Source organism: Mixophyes fleayi, chromosome 1 (assembly GCF_038048845.1).
Source record: "Mixophyes fleayi isolate aMixFle1 chromosome 1, aMixFle1.hap1, whole genome shotgun sequence".
NCBI lineage: Eukaryota > Metazoa > Chordata > Amphibia > Anura > Limnodynastidae > Mixophyes > Mixophyes fleayi.
Window position 1 is genome coordinate 349217669 of NC_134402.1, and position 19683 is coordinate 349237351.

The 19683-nt window shown below is 39.1% G+C and overlaps 1 protein-coding gene across 1 annotated transcript in view; it reads left to right on the top strand.

Moving 5' to 3' along the window:
- The first annotated feature begins 4842 nt into the window (after positions 1-4842).
- Positions 4843-19683, top strand: part of TMEM132D (transmembrane protein 132D) — a 779572-nt gene continuing 764731 nt past the window's right edge. The window contains exon 1 of the mRNA XM_075176771.1: positions 4843-5433. Within this exon, the coding sequence (XP_075032872.1) occupies positions 5355-5433 (79 nt within the window). The 5' untranslated portion in view covers positions 4843-5354. The remainder of the gene's footprint in view (positions 5434-19683) is intronic.

The following is a 19683-nucleotide window of genomic DNA, read 5'->3' on the forward strand; positions in this document are numbered from 1 at the left end:
TTAAAGTAACTGCTTGTTAAAGAATGATTTATATGTCAAATATATATTGGCTGTAAGCATACATTGACATTTCTTTTTATTTGAGTGCTTCATCTTAATATTTTGATATTTTATGTACAATAGTTTACGTGTGGATATTAATGAGCTCCTGCTGTGTTATGCGTCTAGATGGTGCAAGAGGCATCCCATTAGAAGTAGTAGCCGAGGCCTTATTACTACCAACTCAGGAGCTAGGACTAAAAAGACTAATGTATACATCTGCTAAGATAGGTACAAGTCCACTCATTAAAATAGCATGTTCTGAAAAAGAAAAATCTCAATTTTCCTTTTTTTTGCAGAGAAGCAGAGCACATTTTCCTTGCAATACCCTGATTAATGCCTAAGTGCACTTACTAACTAGATGAAACTAAACAAAAGTAGGGCCACCCTAGAGATATAATAAGTACCAAGTTAGAAAATACAATATAATACACACAAGCCAAGGACAATGTCTTATTATACAACTAACCAGAGAAAACAAACAAAAAGGCAATGGAGAGGCTACTAAACCCGGTTATTATATTGCCTTATAAAGAACTGTATCCGATTAGAATTAGCACCCTTTGTAAACATGTTTGTGTGGGTTAGTATAAGTATAGTGTAATGCAACTGTTATCACATAGAGAAAATATTTTATTCTTAAATGTCAACATAGATTTTATACAGAGGGGAAAATGCTGCAATAACAGGTATGAGCCATTTTTAATTTTCTCCGACAAACCATGGTGGAGCTGATAAGGTCTTCTGTCTCTTCAGGAGAGTAACCGCTTTGAACTTGGCTGAAGTGGCAGCAATTACAATACACATATATAATTTTCTCCAAAGCTGCACAAAAGGTTACTGCTCTCTGCAAATTTAATTCTGAAAATGAACATGTATTTTAACAGTTGCAAGATTTTCAACTGAAAAGAAAAAAAAACCCCTATGCTACTGTTTGCAGTTGACAACCCATACACAACGCTGGCATTTAAAAATGCCAACATGTGTATTTTAATTCTAAATGCCTTGGAATGGAAAAGTGTGTTGTGCAATTGATGGTATCATTACTCTGTCACTAAACCGAAAAGAGCCTTGTCTGAAATTACACTGGTTGCAGAATTATATCTCATCCTTTTCAAAAATCTCAACTGTAAGAACTCAGCATTGAAGATATTCTCAAGCCCCCTCACATGTAGTTCTAAGTAGGGCTCACAGAGATGAGCAAATAATTATATTCCATATTATAAATTGTGCACATGGGTAATATATCCCAATTTTCAAATACTGTACATTAAATATTACATTTATACAGTATATACATTAATATGTTGATCTACCCTTCACAGAATCTTGAACCTGGTTGTTTCTAAGCCAAACTGTATATGAAATAGCTAAATGTATTTATGTATACATCTTGTTTGTATCGTACCAGTGGGCACTCTTTAGAATGAGACATATTCAGCACACAGAAATAAATAGCAACCTCAAGGACAGACATACCCTATATTGGATATGATTACAAAGAATTCTAAGAAAAAACTATTATACAATATTTCTATATTTACATTTTTTATTCCCCTTATGTTCAAAAAAATGTAAATCCCATTGCATGTATGTTGTAATGTATTCTGGTCGTCATACAGAGTCATCTTTTCACACTCCTAATTTTGCCTCAAGAGAAAACACAACAATGGAAGAGATTTCACATGGGATAAACTCACTGAGACTGAACAGCACAGAGCTACAAAGTTAAGTAAGATCTTAGATAAAATCATCTTAAGCTGTACAGGTGTTAGTGAGAATCTATCTACTGAGGCTAATGACACAAAGAATACTTTGTAAAGACTTTGGAGACAATGGCATTAAAGTGGTTATGGATCCAGTTGATATTACATGATTGATCATCCTGAACAATGACAATGTCTTTGTTTCCCATACAGAACCGTATAATGTACTGTATTATGTTTAGCAGAACTGCCACCTATTGTATGACACAATTGTGTCACATGCCTATTTTGCATCAGTAAAGATTTATATACAAAGACAAAAATACGTATTATATAGTGCTATTATGATAATGTCTACGAAATGTTAAGAGGTTGCTTTTTAAATTTACAAAGTAACAAAAAAATAAATAAAATGAAGATATTAATATGTTATTACAGGGGTTGGCAACCTTTTTCAATCAGTGTGCCTGCCAAAATCTAGTGAAGCCCAGGTGTGCCAGTTGGGTATATATATATATATATATATATATATATATATATATATATACAATCATCATCATTATTTATTTATATAGCGCCACTAATTCCGCAGCGCTGTACAGAGAACTCATTCACATCAGTCCCTGCCCCATTGGAGCTTACAGTCTAAATTCCCTAATATAGACACACACTCACACACAGACAGACAGAGAGGGAGAGACTAGGGTCAATTTTTTTTTTTTTTATAGCAGCCAATTAACCTATCAGTATGTTTTTGGAGTGTGAGAGGAAACCGGAGCCCTCGGAGGAAACCCATGCAAACACAGGGAGAACATACAAACTCCACACAGATAAGGCCATGGTCGGGAATTGAACTCATGACCCCAGTGCTGTGAGGCAGAAGTGCTAACCACTAGGCCACTGTGCTGCCATATATATATATATATATATATATATATATATATATATATATATATATATATATAATTTGATTATGTCCCATTTTGGGATGCTAATATCATAATATTGATATTAATGGGACCAACAAATAAACGTTTATGTGTTATGTCACACAGTAATGCCCCCCAATTCATATTATGACATAGTAGAGCCCCCACTGAGCTGCTGCGCATGCGCAGAAGCTCCGTCTTGGCCATCATTCGCTGCTTTAGTGAAGCAGCTTGCAACAAAAGCAGCCTGGAAAATTCCCCCCTCTGCAGGCGATGAAGCAGCTGTAGAGCACCAGTGTGCCAGACAAGAGTGGTCTGCGTGCCGCATCCGGCACGCATGTCGGGGGTTGCCGACCCCTGTGTTATTATATTGCCACTGTACAGTATAAATACGGAACACTGACCATATTTATAGAACCAGGAACTGAGAAAGGGAATGAAAAACATATTTAGATATGTTGTACTCTTAGGGGTAAATTTATCAATCTGCGGGTTTGAAAAAGTGGAGGAGCAACCAATCAGATTTGAGTTATCATTTATTTAGTACATTCTGCAAAATGACAGCTAGAATCTGATTGGTTGCTATAGGCAACATCTCCTATACAGACCTGAGTATCGTTGAAAGTGATCTAGAGGTTCCAGCTATATGTGAGTGGAACACTGCTAAATAGAGCAAATGGTGATGTCCCAGGAGAGGAACTCGACAAAGTACTATTTCTGGGGGGGCTTGAAATACTTCACCTTACTGCCCTCAACCAATCCATGAAGTTGATTCATGTAGAGATGGAAGAAAACTGCACTTTTAACATATGAATTTTTTACTTTAGCGCATGCCCACAAAGCACTAGTTATATCTGTATCCATAGGTAGACTGAGTCGCACCTTGATTAATGATTAAAGAAGAGTAGTAGGGAAAGGGGGTGCATTGGAGCAAATGCTACTCATGAGACTCAAATACATATGCGTCTGTCTCTAGACATGAAACGTACCGGTGTGCGATTACTCTTATAAGTAACAAACAGATAGTAATTACTATCAGCTTAGATGTGTCCGGCTCAACATACCTATGTAAGATATGCCTTTTTCTGGGATGCAACTTTTGACAGCATTTTAGACCGAAACTCTATCCAATTCAACGTTTTCAAAATTAATTCTGTACGTATTCTTTCTCCCATGAGGACCTCTATTTGTTATATATGCAATGTAGGACGCATTCTTCAATTGTTCACCAGATTCTTGGCAACAGATATGGCTTAATTTTCCATAGCTAGCATTTGGCTCACCCTATTATACTTGACACCAGATATGCCTCAGATGTGTGTGCTACAATCTGCTTTGTATTCTGACCAGGTGCATATATATATAAATATATATATATATATATATATATATATATATATATATATATATATATATATATATATATATATATAAAATTATTATTATGTTTTACTTGTAAGGCACTGCAAACTGTATATATATATATATATATATATATATATATATATATATATATATATATATATATATATATATATATAGACACTTTGTGGCGTCTTACAAATAAAAAAAATAATGTATATAATATATATGTATATACAATTCCACAACTTTTATTTAGCATAATCGCACCTCATCACACCCCACAATATGGGACACTGTAACCCTCTTCATGTAACCTATGCATTTTTTGGTGAATTATTGTCAAACCTACCTAAAAAACCTCAAACAGTTAATAAGATTTTCACAACCGGATTCATAAAAAACAAAACCAATAGATGATGTGATGTAATTATTATAAAAGAGGCTTTATGGTCCTAATAGTTATAATCTATAAATCTATAAGCAATGAGTCAAAATCTTAATGATCAGTCAAATTCACATCTCCCAGTAAAACAAAGGTACATGTAAAGTTTAAGTCAGTATGCTACATTATATTATTTAGTATTTTAGCTGTAAAAAAATAAATAAAAACAATGCTACAACAGAACAGTAGTTGCAAAGACGTACAGCAAAGCAACAGCAGACAGTACAGTGGTAATTGCACATTTCCCTTCAATGCACAGGAGTAAAGGACCCCAGACTGCTTCTGTGCCACTTTCATTATGTTAGGACAGTAATCCTAAATACAATTACCCGTACATAGTAGTCACACCAGCTGGCCAGTGAGACCGCCCCGGTGTCAGTGTCCAAGTAACGCCCCTGCAGTGGGAAGATCTAGCTGCCCTGTCTTATGATGGGCTGTGCTCCACACGAGGAAACTTTCAGCGTGTATTACTAATGCATCTCAACACTGGGGCTCCTGCACTCCTAATACTGCCAGAGGATGAGCAGACATCTGCTGTAGGTTATAGCATCATCATACCACGCTTCTTTGTTGTTGCAGTCAAAGCCTTCGCTTTCCGGATCTATTTTTTTTCCCTCTGCTCCTACTTAACGTGGGAAATTTTTCACAGTAACAACCAAAACATATATGATCATTCAATCTGCAGGTTGTTGAGCTGAGTTTTTCTAAACACAGATCCCCAGCCACAGTAGAGGGAGATGAGAAAGACCGATCAGAGAAAACACAAAACCTAATGTGACTTTGATGACTGCACTGTTGAAATGGCTTTTAAAGATTTCTTTGGCTGATTTTTCTTAAAGTGTCAGGGGCAGCAACTTCAGACAGGATCCAAGGATGCAGAGATCTGCTGGAAGGAATATGTTGCACATTTCATCTGTACTGATTCTCAGTCTGGCAGCAGCATTTTCAAAAGGTAAGGAGGAAACGGTCCCTTTGTGCAATTAGTTCCCGATTCCTGTAAACAGCAACAGATCTCGTTATTTAATTAGTAAATACAAAGGGATGCGTCTGGAAATTGAATTAGCCCAGTCATTATTTTGTGTCAGAAGCAAAACAAAAAAGCAAGTTACAGGAAATATTCCCTTATACAGAAATATATCAGCAATTATTGTCTACATACAGACACTGTGGGTGTCAAAGTTAGATTTGTGTTTTATTTTGTGATGAAATTGTGTTTAATATATTGCTCACTGACTGTATAACATTTTTCATTTTATTTTGTTGTTTGTGTATAAGTGGCATGAGGACGCTTTTGCATTTTCAACCAAATAACCAAATACAGCAGTTGCATTTTCTTTTATAACTTTGTGTGGGGCGTGGGTGAAAACCGGAATTGCTGGAATGCCGGAACGCCGGAATGATTTGGCTCCATGCAGCGCCCTCTGCTGCTTGGTGTCTTGATTGAAGCTTGTTGTGTTCTCTCTCCCTATATAGTGCATTCTGTTCTGCTACACGGATATGTTCTCTGTAATATGTGCAACAAATATAACATATTATATTGCATACATATATATATATACACACACACACACACATATTCATAATATATTTATATATATTTTTGTACATCATAGCTATATATTCTAGTTATCCATTCTACTTGCCTGAATGTACGTCGGAATGGAGCGCTGAGTGCATTACCCATCCATTGCAGCTGCCGGAATGGAGCTACGAGGGCCTTGGCCATTCATTCCGGCTGCCGGAATATAGCTCCGAGGACCTGAGCAATACATTCCGGGTGCCGGAATGGGGCTCTGAGTACATTAATCATCCATTCCGGGTGGCGTAATGGGGCTCTGAGCACATTACCCATTCCGGCTGCCGGAATGGGTCTGCCAGTACCTTAACCATCCATTCTGGCTGCTGGAAAGGAGCTACGAGGACCTTATCCAACCACTCTGGGTGCCGGAATGGGGCTCTGAGCAAATTTCCCCTCCATTCCGGGTGCCGGAATGGGGCTGCCAGTACCTTTGCCATCCATTCCGGCTGCCGGAATAGGTCTGTGCGTACCTTACCCCTCCATTCAGGGTGCCGGAATGGGTTTGCGAGTACCTTACCTATCCATTCCAGCTGCCGGAATCGGTTTGCCAGTACATTCCCATCCATTCCGGATGCCGGAATGGAGGTCTGAGTGCATTAAGCATGCATTCCGGCTGCCGAAATGGGGCTCTGAGTACATTAATCATTCATTTCGGCACTCAGAATGGATGATTAATATAAACAAAACCTTATTTCGGCACCCATAATGGATGGCTAAGGTACTCAGAGCCCCATTTCGGCAGCCGTAATGGATGGTTAAGGTACTCTGAGCCCCATTCAGGCACTTGGAATAGTTGTCTAAAATATTTAGAGCGTAATTCAGGTAGCCAGGATGGATGACTAAGGTATTCAGACATCCATTCCGACACCAGGAAAGAATGGCTAAGATATTGAGACATCCATTCCGGCACCCGGAATGAATGACTAAGGTATTGAGACATCCTTCTGGTAGCCGTAATGGATGGCTAAGGTACTCATGAGCCCCATTGTGGCAGCCGGAATGGAGCGTTAGGGTACTCTAAGCCCCATTCCAACTATCGGAATGGATGAAAAATTTACTCAGAGCCTCATTCCGGCACCTGGAATAATTGTCAAAGATACTGAGAGCCCAATTCTGGAAGCCAGAATGGATGGCTAAGGTGTTCAGAGCCCCATTCTGGCAGCCGTAATGGATGGTTAAGGTTCTTGGAGCTTCATTGTGGCAGCCGGAATGGATGGGTAATGCACCCAGCGCTCCATTCCGACATATATTCAGGCAGGTAGAATAGATAACTAGAATATATAGCTATGATATACATAAATATATATAAATATAATATGTGTATGTGTGTGTGTGTATGTATATATATGTATATATGTACACACACAAGCAAAAACACTCAAGACACCAAGCAGCAGAGGGCGTTGTAGTAAGCTGACTCATTCCGGCAGTTCCGGCTTTTGCCTAGTGTGGCATAATTGCAATTGTACTTGCTTTAATTGCATTCATTCTGTTAAACGTACCATTTGCTGTAAGGACATTATTATCTATGCAGTACAGGTTGTAAGGGATGCACTATGCACTGATGTATAAAATGAGTACCAATGTGAATATTTTTGTAATTTCTGCATTGCTGATGATGACTTTCTATCCAGCACAATAATTATCTGTAGGATTTCAGGTAACAACATTGGTGCTGGACAACACCACACCGTGCACTAGACTTCAGTCCCATGTCTACATACATTGCTGTATGCAGCGTACCGATCACTATTCTGCTATGTACAATACATCACCCTGCTGCTTTTGTTTTCCACGGCTATTAATCTGGGTGGCTGCTTTTAGGGGTGTTTTTGTTCCATTCAACTTTCATTTCCTATCTCCATCTATAGCTACCTTCCATTCATGTTCTAGCTGTCAGTGTTTGTAACGTCATCCGGACTTGTGACACATACGGCTTACACTAGGAAGAGAGGCTGATTTGTACACGCTAGTGATTAATTCATAGCGTAAAAAGAATCAAGTCATTTCTCATCTAGCTATCTGTTAAAACTCATAGTAAACGCTGTGATACCTATTTTGGTAATAAACCCTGCATGTCCCTCCCCCGTAAGCATAATCTCAGATTATGGTCAACTCATGTTCACTTATGTGTGTCTGTCTGTAGCGTACACATTGTATGATCATTATTGATAGTTAATCTGCCTTTTTAGCTTAGTATTTTTTCATCAGGGTTTACCAGAGTCCATCTCAATCACTTCATTCATCTGTGATAGTTTTCTTTAGTATAACATCTACCGAGAGCTGGTTACAATAATTGTTTTTTTTCTACATTGTTTTAAAGTAAATTTGTGGATTTACTAACTTGTTGCTTGCAATGCAGTAACGGTAATGAGGAATCATTGTGTTCCATGTTGAAGTGGGATTTGGGCAGCTAAGTGTTAACCATGATGAAGAGCAGACTTGGCAGAGTCAGGCATACACACAACTTGTTTGCAGGTGGATCTTTTAACTGAAAAGAGAACCACATCTGGATTTGTGAAGCAGCCATATTTCTTAGGAATAAAGGTTTTCTTGCAGAAAACTGAAAGTATGTAATTGGCAATAATAATATTTTGTTCCTATCACATTCCTACTAAGACATTTTTTTATATTGGCTTAAAATGATTTTCGGTATTTAGGGATATTTGAGACAGGTGTTTTTCTATCATCTATATCTTCAAAGTGTTGTTACTTATTTCTCTGCTTCTGCTTACTCTGTAGCATTAAACATTAACTTTTGCAGAGGACAGCAGCAAAGTAAAAAAAACAGAAAAATCTAATAGTAGTCAAGGTTCCTGCTAAGTCATATGTAGGGAAGTGGTAGGGGGTAAAATCCCAGACTTTTTTTTTTTTAAACTGAACTGCCTCATGTAATTTTAAATGAGAGAACCGAAGTAGATGTTTGAGGGTAATCTTTGGTACTTGTTAATTATACACGCACCACTTGTTAAGGGGAGCTTAAGACTAGCATGTCTCGCCTAGTGATTCTGCAAGGCACCTTATTAGGAATAATGTCTTTAAAGATGGTTACAGGCAGTGTTCCCTCTACGCTGAGCTATCTGGAAATGATAGAGTTAAACCTGTATCTTACTAGGAAACATCCTGCAGATTGTGAATGCAAACCTTTTGGGTCGAGCCCTCATTAGAGTGACCTTTTAACACTTTCCTTTCCAGATTGCTCAGCTTAGAGGGAACACTGGTTACAGGGGCAGGAAATTAATCACTAAGCTTTCTATATGCAAACTGTTATTTCACTCAACTGTAATTTTGGTTACTCGGGATAGCTGAATCCACCCTGGAATGGCAGGTGGTTGTAGTCAAGTGGTGCCTGTATAACTAACAAGTACCAAAAGTTTAATACATGTTCATGTTTATACTAGAATGAAGCAAACAATGTAATAGTAATTTGTAAACCAACTCATTATTATATAGGGTATACGTATAGGGTATGTGTTTTATTTTAATATGCCTATAAAGGTAGAAAAGTTGACAAAGATTGGTGATAGATCCTATTAAATGAGAGTTCCGTGGCCCACTTTCTGTTATACTAGTGTGAATAGACATGATCATATAGTATAGAGATCAATGATCCATTTCCATTTAGTTTTGCAGGGATCAATAGTGAATGAGTATAAGCATAGCCATGCACCATACATGTAAAAATGAATAACACTTATAGGCATTGTGCAAGTGTAATATACAACTACACTTGTTCTATGTAAGAAAATAATAAAATTATATCCTTATCGGATATAAAGAATTGTGTAATTATAATTTAAATATATTTATAATGTAAGCAACTATGTTTCTCCCATATCTAGATTGTTATTGTATATTTATGATTATCTCCATACATACATGTATACTTGTATTGAGATATTAATATCAATCCTTGTATATAATAATTTAATTTCCTTCATCCTATGTTCTCTAGTGTGATTGACCACATTTATACTTATTTACTCATCAGAAGCTTATATTTACCAACTTTAATTGTTTGATTGTGACTACGCACATGCAGACACTCAGGGCCTCATGTAGAGTTAGTTTTATGCATTTTTTTGTCTAAAACACAGACTGAAATTGCATTCCCAAAAAAGGATACATCTTACTCAGCTATGTTGAGCCAGACGGATCTAAGCTGATGATTATCAGTATCGGTTTGTTACTTACACCAGTGATCGAGCACCCGCAAGTTTCCAATCTCCTGACAGGCGCACATGCATCTTAGTCTCAGTCTACATAAGTCACATTTGCGCCCTTACACGCTAGCTCCTTCCCAAGTTCCTCCTCTTTAATTGTATGGGGCTACAAGTGTCCATAGGTTTAAGATGCGACTCAGTCTACACATGCCTGGAACTGTAATGCTTTGTGGACATGCGCAGAAGTAAAAAAAGTGTCATATGCTAAAGATGCAAAGAGTTTGCACACAACTCTACATCATACTTGCCAACTCTCCCGGAATGTCCCGCATTTCGCGTGAGCCTCCCGGACTCCCGGGAGAGTGTGGCAATGTCCCTGATCTGCCCACTTCCTAGTGAAGTGGGCAGAATTCGGTTAAAACGTGGCGATTCACCGGGAATCGCGGCGTTTGGCCCTGCCCCGCTGTAAAATGACGCGATTTGCGTAATTACATCATGGGGCGCGGCTAAAATGACGTGCTTTTCGAGGCCCCGCCCCCTACACGCCCACCTCCCCCTTGCAGCTCCCGGAAGAAAAACAGTAAATGTTGGCAAGTATGCTCTACATGAGCCCTTTGTTGGTTTATGATGGACATATGTAACATCTATATTCTTGTTTGCAAGAAAGGTTGCTTATGATACTTAAAATATTAGCTTATTTAAGATAGTTAAACACAAATGTGAAAAAATATCACATGCATATGCCATTTTTATGTTCTAAACAATGATACTGCCATAAGCATATTTCAAAATGGGGAAATTTAACTGAGAGTAACATAGCCCGCTAGAGCCACCCTAAGGGATCAGGTGTACATTTTAAATTTTCACCCCCTGCTACTATTAACTGCATTTTGATGCTGTTAGTTCAAAAAATAATGCAAGCAAGTGGACCTGGGCACAAGCTGGTAATCATGTGCTTTGCGCCAATTTCCATGTTGTCTGCTGCATACAGAAGTATTAACATTCCATAAAATGCAGTGCAGTTCTATGAGACCGTACATAGTCCACTATGCTGCAGGCAAGTTTTCAGAAGTGCTATTAAACAGTTGGAGTACTCTGTTAAAACGCAAATAAAGTACAAGATGTTGTCTACATTTTTAACTTGTAGTTGAACATTTATGTGTACAAGCCCAAGGCTGCCCCAGGTCTTCCATATGGATTTCCCAAAACTAGTAAGAAGTAGGATGTATAAGCTTTGTTTTATATAGTGGTGTGTTTACCACAGCAGCCTTCCTGCATCAGTTAGATGGGAGCCTGACATTACTGCACTGTTGTGCTCAGGTACCCTCATTCACTTTCTAACTCCGTCTGTGGTCACCTGTTTACCTCCATTCAAACCCATATGATAATAGGTGAACAAGTCTGAGCAGGCTCGTCTCCTGAAATCCTTTGTACTGCTTTGCACATTCTGACATTACAGTACAGCATCATCACCATTTATTTATATAGCGCCACTAATTCCGCGTCGCTGTACAGAGAACTCACTCACATCAGTCCCTGCTCCCTGCCCCATTGGGGCTTACAGTCTAAATTCCCTAACATATACACACACACACACACACACACACACACACACACACACACACACACACAGACAGATACACAGACTAGGGTCAATTTGTTAGCAGCCAATTAACCTACCAGTATGTTTTTGGAGTGTGGGAGGAAACCAGAGCACCCGGAGGAAACCCACGCAAACACGTGGTGAACATACAAACTCCTCACAGATAAGGCCATGGTCAGTAATTAAATTCGTGACCCCAGTACTGTGAGGCAGAAGTGCTAACCACTAAGCCACTGTGCTGCCCCTGTAACATCCGGCTACAGTTACGGCAGCCCATAAACCTGATGCAAGTCTGATGATGATGATGATGGCCACATCTTTGTGGCAGACAGATCTATATGCTATATTGCAATTTGCATATATCTTAAGGCACATGTGTATACACATGTATTTTTTCAAAAGTCACATTTGTACATTTTACTGTAAATAAGCTTCTATGTCAAACTCCTTTTTACATTTTTGGTCTCATTATAGTAATATTTAGCATCTTTTATTGGAATAAAATAACACACATTTTTCAAACTACTTTTATGATTCTTTCCAGAAAAAAAACACAAAAATCAAGCTAATTTCTGAGTCTATTATGTATTCTACAATCTCATTTTTAGGTTCAGGTCTAGTATACTAGCCATGGGTCAGGAATTACTCTTGTAATGTCACAGTTCAGTCTTCATTACATCTGACAAGCTGGTGGAAGCAAAATTGCATTACCTTCTACAATCATAGGTTCAACAGCAGGCGCGGGCTGACGGACGTCAGCCCGGGGGGCACACGCCGCACAGGCGGCCGCATCACATGACACGTGATGAGGCCGCGTCATCAGTGACATTGATATTCCTAACAGCCGTGATATGAGCGGCCCGGGGGGCCGATGCCCCCCGGCCCAGCCCGCCCCTGTTCAACAGTATGTTATAAAGCCGTTACATTGTAGCTGATGTTGTCTTTGTGTATGTGTGCTATAGTTACAGAGGGAACAGATGATACTGCACTTTGTTTCATATATGAATGTGCCATGTTTGTCACATAGGTTTCAGACCTCCCTAAATTCACACTAGTAGTGTGTGGTACAACAGAGCTGTAAGTAGACAATGGTGCAATGGGCAAGATAGAACAATGGTGCCCCTGCATCTAGGTGGGAGCATTAGGAGGTGCCCTGCTGAATTAGGGGTTGGTACCCATACAGGCTTGAGGGGCAGAGAGGCTGGCGACATGGCTGAGCAGGCTGCAACTTTAGTATAAACAAAATATAAATCATACTAATTATAAAAACTAAGCAATTACTCCCATACCTGTGCCCTCCTTGTCAGGGCCTGATTATCCAATAGGATGTCTAGGGCCTAGGGCGTGAGGCTTTTTTTGGGAGGGCAACATTTTTGGGAGTGCAAAATTGTGAAAGGACACACTGAAATTAATTTTAAAATATAAGAGAATAATTATCCTGCAAAGTAAAAATAAAACATGGAAGAAACTAGTAGTAAGGTTTTAATCTTGACATATACCCGTGGTAAAGGCTGAAGACAATAATTTATCCTGGACGGGCGCTTGAGGATCAGCCAGTAGGAGAGACAAGGATGGCAACAGGTGCAGAAGTGACAGCCCCATTCACATCTTCACCCTCAGTAACACTCGTTCATGCCTCAGTTCTTCTGTGCAGTTCTGATTTTAATGAAAACAAAATGAGTGACAATGATTGCCGTGATCCTTTAAAAAAGCCAAGTAAAGCTGAATTTTGAAAACACGGACACATAAATATTGGGGGCAAGGGACAAGGGAAGCCAGATTTTAAATAAAATTCTTTTACCTATTAGCCTGGCATGGAAGACGAGGGGGCGCTACGAGTGTATTAGACTGGGGCAGACTTAACACTTAGTCAGGCCCTGCTCCTTGGTTTTCTGCCATGAGTGGGGGCACATGTCGCACCACTCAAGTTGCAGCTCTGTGTGTATCATTTTACACAGTAGACAGCAGCATTATCCGGTAAGTGGTGAAAAGGATCAAAAAAACGAGCACTGTTTTTGGAAAAGAACAGTTTGCTCCCATATATGACAGCATGGAGATTATACCCAGTATTTTCTCTGGCCTCCTAATGCACATTGGATTACATATGGCCCCCTAATATACAGTGGATTACATCTGGCCCCCTATTGTACAGTGGATTACATATGGCCCCCTAATGTGCAGTGGATTACATCTGCCCTCCTAATGTGCAGTGGATTACATCTGGTCCTCTAATGTACAGTGGATTACATCTGGTCCTCTAATGTACAGTGGATTACATCTGCCCTCCTAATGTGCAGTGGATTACATCTGCCCTCCTAATGTGCAGTGGATTACATATGGCCCCCTAATGTGCAGTGGATTACATCTGCCCTCCTAATGTGCAGTGGATTATATCTGGCCCCCTAATGTACAGTGGATCACATCTGGCCTCCTAATGTACAGTGGATCACATCTGGCCTCCTAATGTACAGTGGATTACATCTGGCCTCCTAATGTACAGTGGATTACATCTGGTCCCCTAATGTAGAGTGGATTACATATGACCCACTAATGTAGAGTGGATTACATATGGTCCTCTAATGTGCAGTGGATTACATCTGCCCTCCTAATGTGCAGTGGATTATATCTGCCCTCCTAATGTGCAGTGGATTATATCTGGTCCTCTAATGTACAGTGGATTACATCTGCCCTCCTAATGTGCAGTGGATTATATCTGGTCCTCTAATGTGCAGTGGATTACATCTAGCCCCCCTAATGTACAGTGGATCACATCTGGCCTCCTAATGTGCAGTGGATTACATCTGGCCTCCTAATGTACAGTGGATTACATCTGGCCCCCTAATGTACAGTGGATTACATCTGGCCCCCTAATGTACAGTGGCTTACATCTGGCCCCCTAATGTAGAGTGGATTACATATGGTCCTCTAATGTGCAGTGGATTACATCTGCCCTCCTAATGTGCAGTGGATTATATCTGCCCTCCTAATGTGCAGTGGATTATATCTGGTCCTCTAATGTACAGTGGATTACATCTGCCCTCCTAATGTGCAGTGGATTACATCTAGCCCCCCTAATGTACAGTGGATCACATCTGGCCTCCTAATGTGCAGTGGATTACATCTGGCCTCCTAATGTACAGTGGATTACATCTGCCCCCTAATGTACAGTGGCTTACATCTGGCCCCCTAATGTACAGTGGCTTACATCTGGCCCCCTAATGTACAGTGGATCACATCTGGCCTCCTAATGTACAGTGGATCACATCTGGCCTCCTAATGTACAGCATACTTGCCAACATTTTTTTTTCTTTTTCCGGGAGATGCCGGCTGGGACGTGGGCGTGCAGGGGGCGGGGCTGCGAAATCGCGTCATTTTGGCCCGCCCCCGTGACGGAATGACGCAAATCGCGTCATTTTACAGTGGGGGCGGGGCTAAACGCCGCGATTCCGGGTGAATCGCGGCGTTTAAACTAAATTTTTCCCCCTTCCTATCAGGGAGATTGCCACACTCGTCCGGGAGACTCTCGCAAAATGCGGGAGTCTCCCGGACAATCCGGGAGAGTTGGCAAGTATGATGTACAGTGTAAATATGAGTCCACTGAGCCTGGATGGACCCAGAGCACACAAGCATTGGGTTGTGCTGCATGTTTTTTTTTAAGTAACAATGCTTTATTTGAAAATGATAAATGTATAAATGATTACTTGCGTGTGAGAAGTCACAAACCAAGTCACGACACAAAAGTATTCTGCCTCACCTGGTATATGGACCGTATGTCTTGTTCGTGCGCACACTGAATACAGAAAAGAGGAACTTCCGCACCAAAAAAATTAAATATACTCAAAATGAGCCCTTGTTTGTGCTAATATAGCTAAATTGCTGCATGTCCATGGGTTGGACCAATCAGAGGCATGGCCTATTTTATCTGAAATTTTTTTTTTAATGCTGGGAGACAGGAAATAAGACCTTTGTTTTGCATTATACCTTACATTTTGTTTACTAGATTTAGCTAACAGGATGACCAGAATTTACCCTTGCCAGGGGATATAATGCTGGTGCCATGCATTGACTACAATGCAGGCCCATGGAGGCAGACGTCAGCTTGAGATGATTTTAAACATATGTATATGATTCTAAACATCTACAGGTATCTGCATACAATACAAGGCTTTGAACCTGACCAGCAATAATGTAACAGAAGACAGCACTGCCGGCTATTGAAGCTGGGGGGCTTCAAAAGGCTTAAAGAATAGCTTAAAAGACTGAGCAAAATGTAGTATTATGTGAATTATTCAAGCTGCCAATCACATAGCGTAAGAATAAAAGAGGTAATGACAGGTACATTATAAATAAAATGACGTTCATTGCAGCATACAATACTTATTTGAATTATGATTGTCAAACACAAAATATGTAATATTCTTTATATAACAATTTTATTCAGAAGTGGTTGCTTTCAAGTTTTATAACTATGTATATTTTATTAAGGTAAAGGTAACGATAACTCGTATAGCAAAAGCACTATGTTTGTCAACTGGTATTAGTATTGCTCAGACTTGCACACAGTGATGTCTGTCACTTCATTCTTCACATAGTGAGGTTTAGGGCAGACTCAAGTAGAAATGTGGTAGTTTCCTTTTACCTTGAGTGTGCACTTACTTGTATGCCTACAAAACATATAGTAAAAAATCCATGTAAATTTGATACGTCAGAAGTGGGATTACAACTTTATGTGTGTTTCATACATTATAGAGCAAAGGTGCAAAATCACATCTTTCACTGCCTATTTGCAAATATTTGTCGCAGCTCTTAGTGACTTTTAACTACTTGTTTCTTCCTTCCAGGTGCTGGGTTTCATTAAAATTTTATATGTGTCAGCTCTAATCTGGTACCCAAATTATTTTTCAGTGCATGCAACTGTTGCTGATGCTGCTCACTAAGATTAAAATGCTGCCTGATTGCACTCTGAAGAAGCTATGTGACTCCACATACAGTGCATGAAAGCCTCAGTCAGTTTCATGGTTTGCTCATTTAAAAGTCAGGGACAATCATTATATATATATATATATATATATATATATATATATATATATATATATATATATATATATATATATATATATATACATTCACATATTATATTTATATATATTAATGTATAGCACAGCTATATATTCTAGTTATCCGTTCTACCTGCCTGAATGAATGGAGCGCTGGGTGCATTACCCATCCATTCCGGCTGCCAGAATTGGACTCTCAGTATCTTTGACTATTATTCCAGGTGCCGGATGGGGCTCTCAGTACATTATATATATATATATATATATATATATATATATATATATATATATAATTACAAAAGACAGGGTGGCGCCACACATAGTGCAATTAAAAGTGATATACAATCGTAATCTTCCAAACATATATAGTGCTCGTACCAGATGCTCAAAGTATATAAGCCAATAAGTGTATAGGAAAATCCCTCTGATGGCACCACAAATGGAGACAGGCGGTCAGGGTGGTCCTGGATTGCAGATATTCCCTCTTGACATGGAACATGGAGAGTACTGCAAACTCAAAGACAGGCCACAATAGTATAATACCGTCAGTGAACCACACCTGATTACTTATAAAATCAAGGATTTAATCACATAGGATTTCACACAGCAGGCTCTGATAGTAAATGCCCGTACATGAAAAAAGTAGTAAAACAGCTTATCTGTCCAATGGACACTCGCAGATAATGGAAAGTACCAGCCGGCGGCAATCCAGACATCCAATAAGTGAGCACAGGACTTGGAGAACAGCGCAAACACCTCCAACGCGTTTCGTCTTGAAGAAGACTTTTTCAAGGAGTCATAGTGAGACATATGGCAGCCAGCTCTTATATTCAAGTCCTCCTTAGCGTGGCACCAATCTTGAATCCAGGGGTAGTAATGTAGAAATGTTTCATGAGCTGGTAAAAAATGATCTTTGCCAAGCTAATAATCAGAAAAGATATAAAAGGAATATTTCACCCTCTGAGAAAAAAGCGCTAGTTAATCTAATGAATAATGAGAGGATTGTCATCAAGCAAGCTGATTAGGGGGGGGATTGTTGTTTTGAATAGGACTCATTACATCCTAGAGGCTATGAGACTTTTAGATGATGAATCATCATATAGAAAATTAGAACGAGATCCCACTGTTGCTTTTGTAGAGGAACTAAAGATGATCCTATATGAGGCTTTAAGAGAGAATATATTAACTCGTGATGAATATTCTTTTCTCCTTCAGGACTCACCGGTTATTCCAATTTTTTACTATCTGCCGAAACTGCATAAATCGATAAAGAAGCCCCCTGGGAGACCCATTGTAGCAGGGATCGACTCCCTCACGTCACATGCGTCTCAATATGTTGACTTCTTTATTAGGATGTATGTTAGTAGCCTACCAGCTTTTCTGAAAGATTCCACTTCTTTATTGCAACTTTTGGGTGAAATACAATGGAAACCAACTTTTAAATGGGTCACAATAGATGTACAAGCTTTGTACACATCTATTTGTCATGATAAGGGAATAGAAGCGGTTAATTATTATCTTCAATTGGATAAGAAAGTAGACCATGGACTCAAGATTTTTATTTGTAAACTGATTCGATTCATTTTGTCCCGGAATTATTTTAAATTTTTGGAGGGCTTCTATTTACAAATATGCGGGACTGCGATGGGGACTATATTTGCCCCCAGCTTCGCTAATCTCCTTATGGGAAGATGGGAATCTGAGTTTATCTATAGGGAAAAAAATCCTTTCTCTGCACATATTGTTTTCTACCGTAGATATATAGATGATATTATTTTGATTTGGGATGGTCCTCTTCAACCATTGGAAGAATTCTTATGCTATCTGAATATAAATGACTTCAATTTGAAATTTACATCTAAGACTAATGATACCATCATAGAATACCTAGATTTGGTCCTTGAAACTAAAGGTACTGAGATACAAACAAAAACCTTTATCAAAGAAGTTGATACAAACAGCTACTTGCACTATGATAGTTGCCACCTTATGAAGTGGAAAGATAATATCCCCAGGTCACAATTTAATCGTATAAAACGAAATTGCTCAGACGAAAATACATATAGAGAACAATCTCTCATCTTTGCAGAAAGATTCAAGGCTAGGGGCTATCCCGATCCAATCATTTCTGATGCACTCGTAAAAACAAATAATGTGGATAGAAAAGATATACTGGTGTATAAGAATAAAAATAAAGAGGAGCGTAAAGAGATAGTTCCATTTATTACTGAATTTAGTAAAGATGACAGGAAAGTGAAATCTGTCATGAATAAACATTGGAAATTAATTCGCATGGACCCAATTTTGGGCCCTGTGGTTCCACCAAAACCAGATATTGTCTTTAAGAAAACTAAAAACTTGAAGTCTCTACTAGCACCTAGTATGTTAAGGGTTATGACGGATGATAAGGTTACATTTTTGGATAAATTAGGTAAAGGTTCTTATAAATGTAGTTCATGCAACGTATGTAAACTCATTTCCCCCCTAAATCATGTCTTCTATGACTCATCACATTTGAGAGAGTTTAAAATTCGTGACCGCATTAATTGTCTCACGACGTCTGTTATTTACTTATTAGAATGCCCATGTGGTAAGGCCTATATAGGTAAGACTAAGAGAGCTCTAAAGATACGGATTCTGGAGCATGTGAGGGCCATTAAAAATAAGTCAGACCTACATACAGTATCTAGGCATTTTATGACATGCCAAAATTCGGACCCTAGTCGTCTCAAGTTTAAAGGGATTGAGCATGTGGTGTTGGGTGCACGAGGTGGTGATTTAGCGAAAAAACTTACCTGCA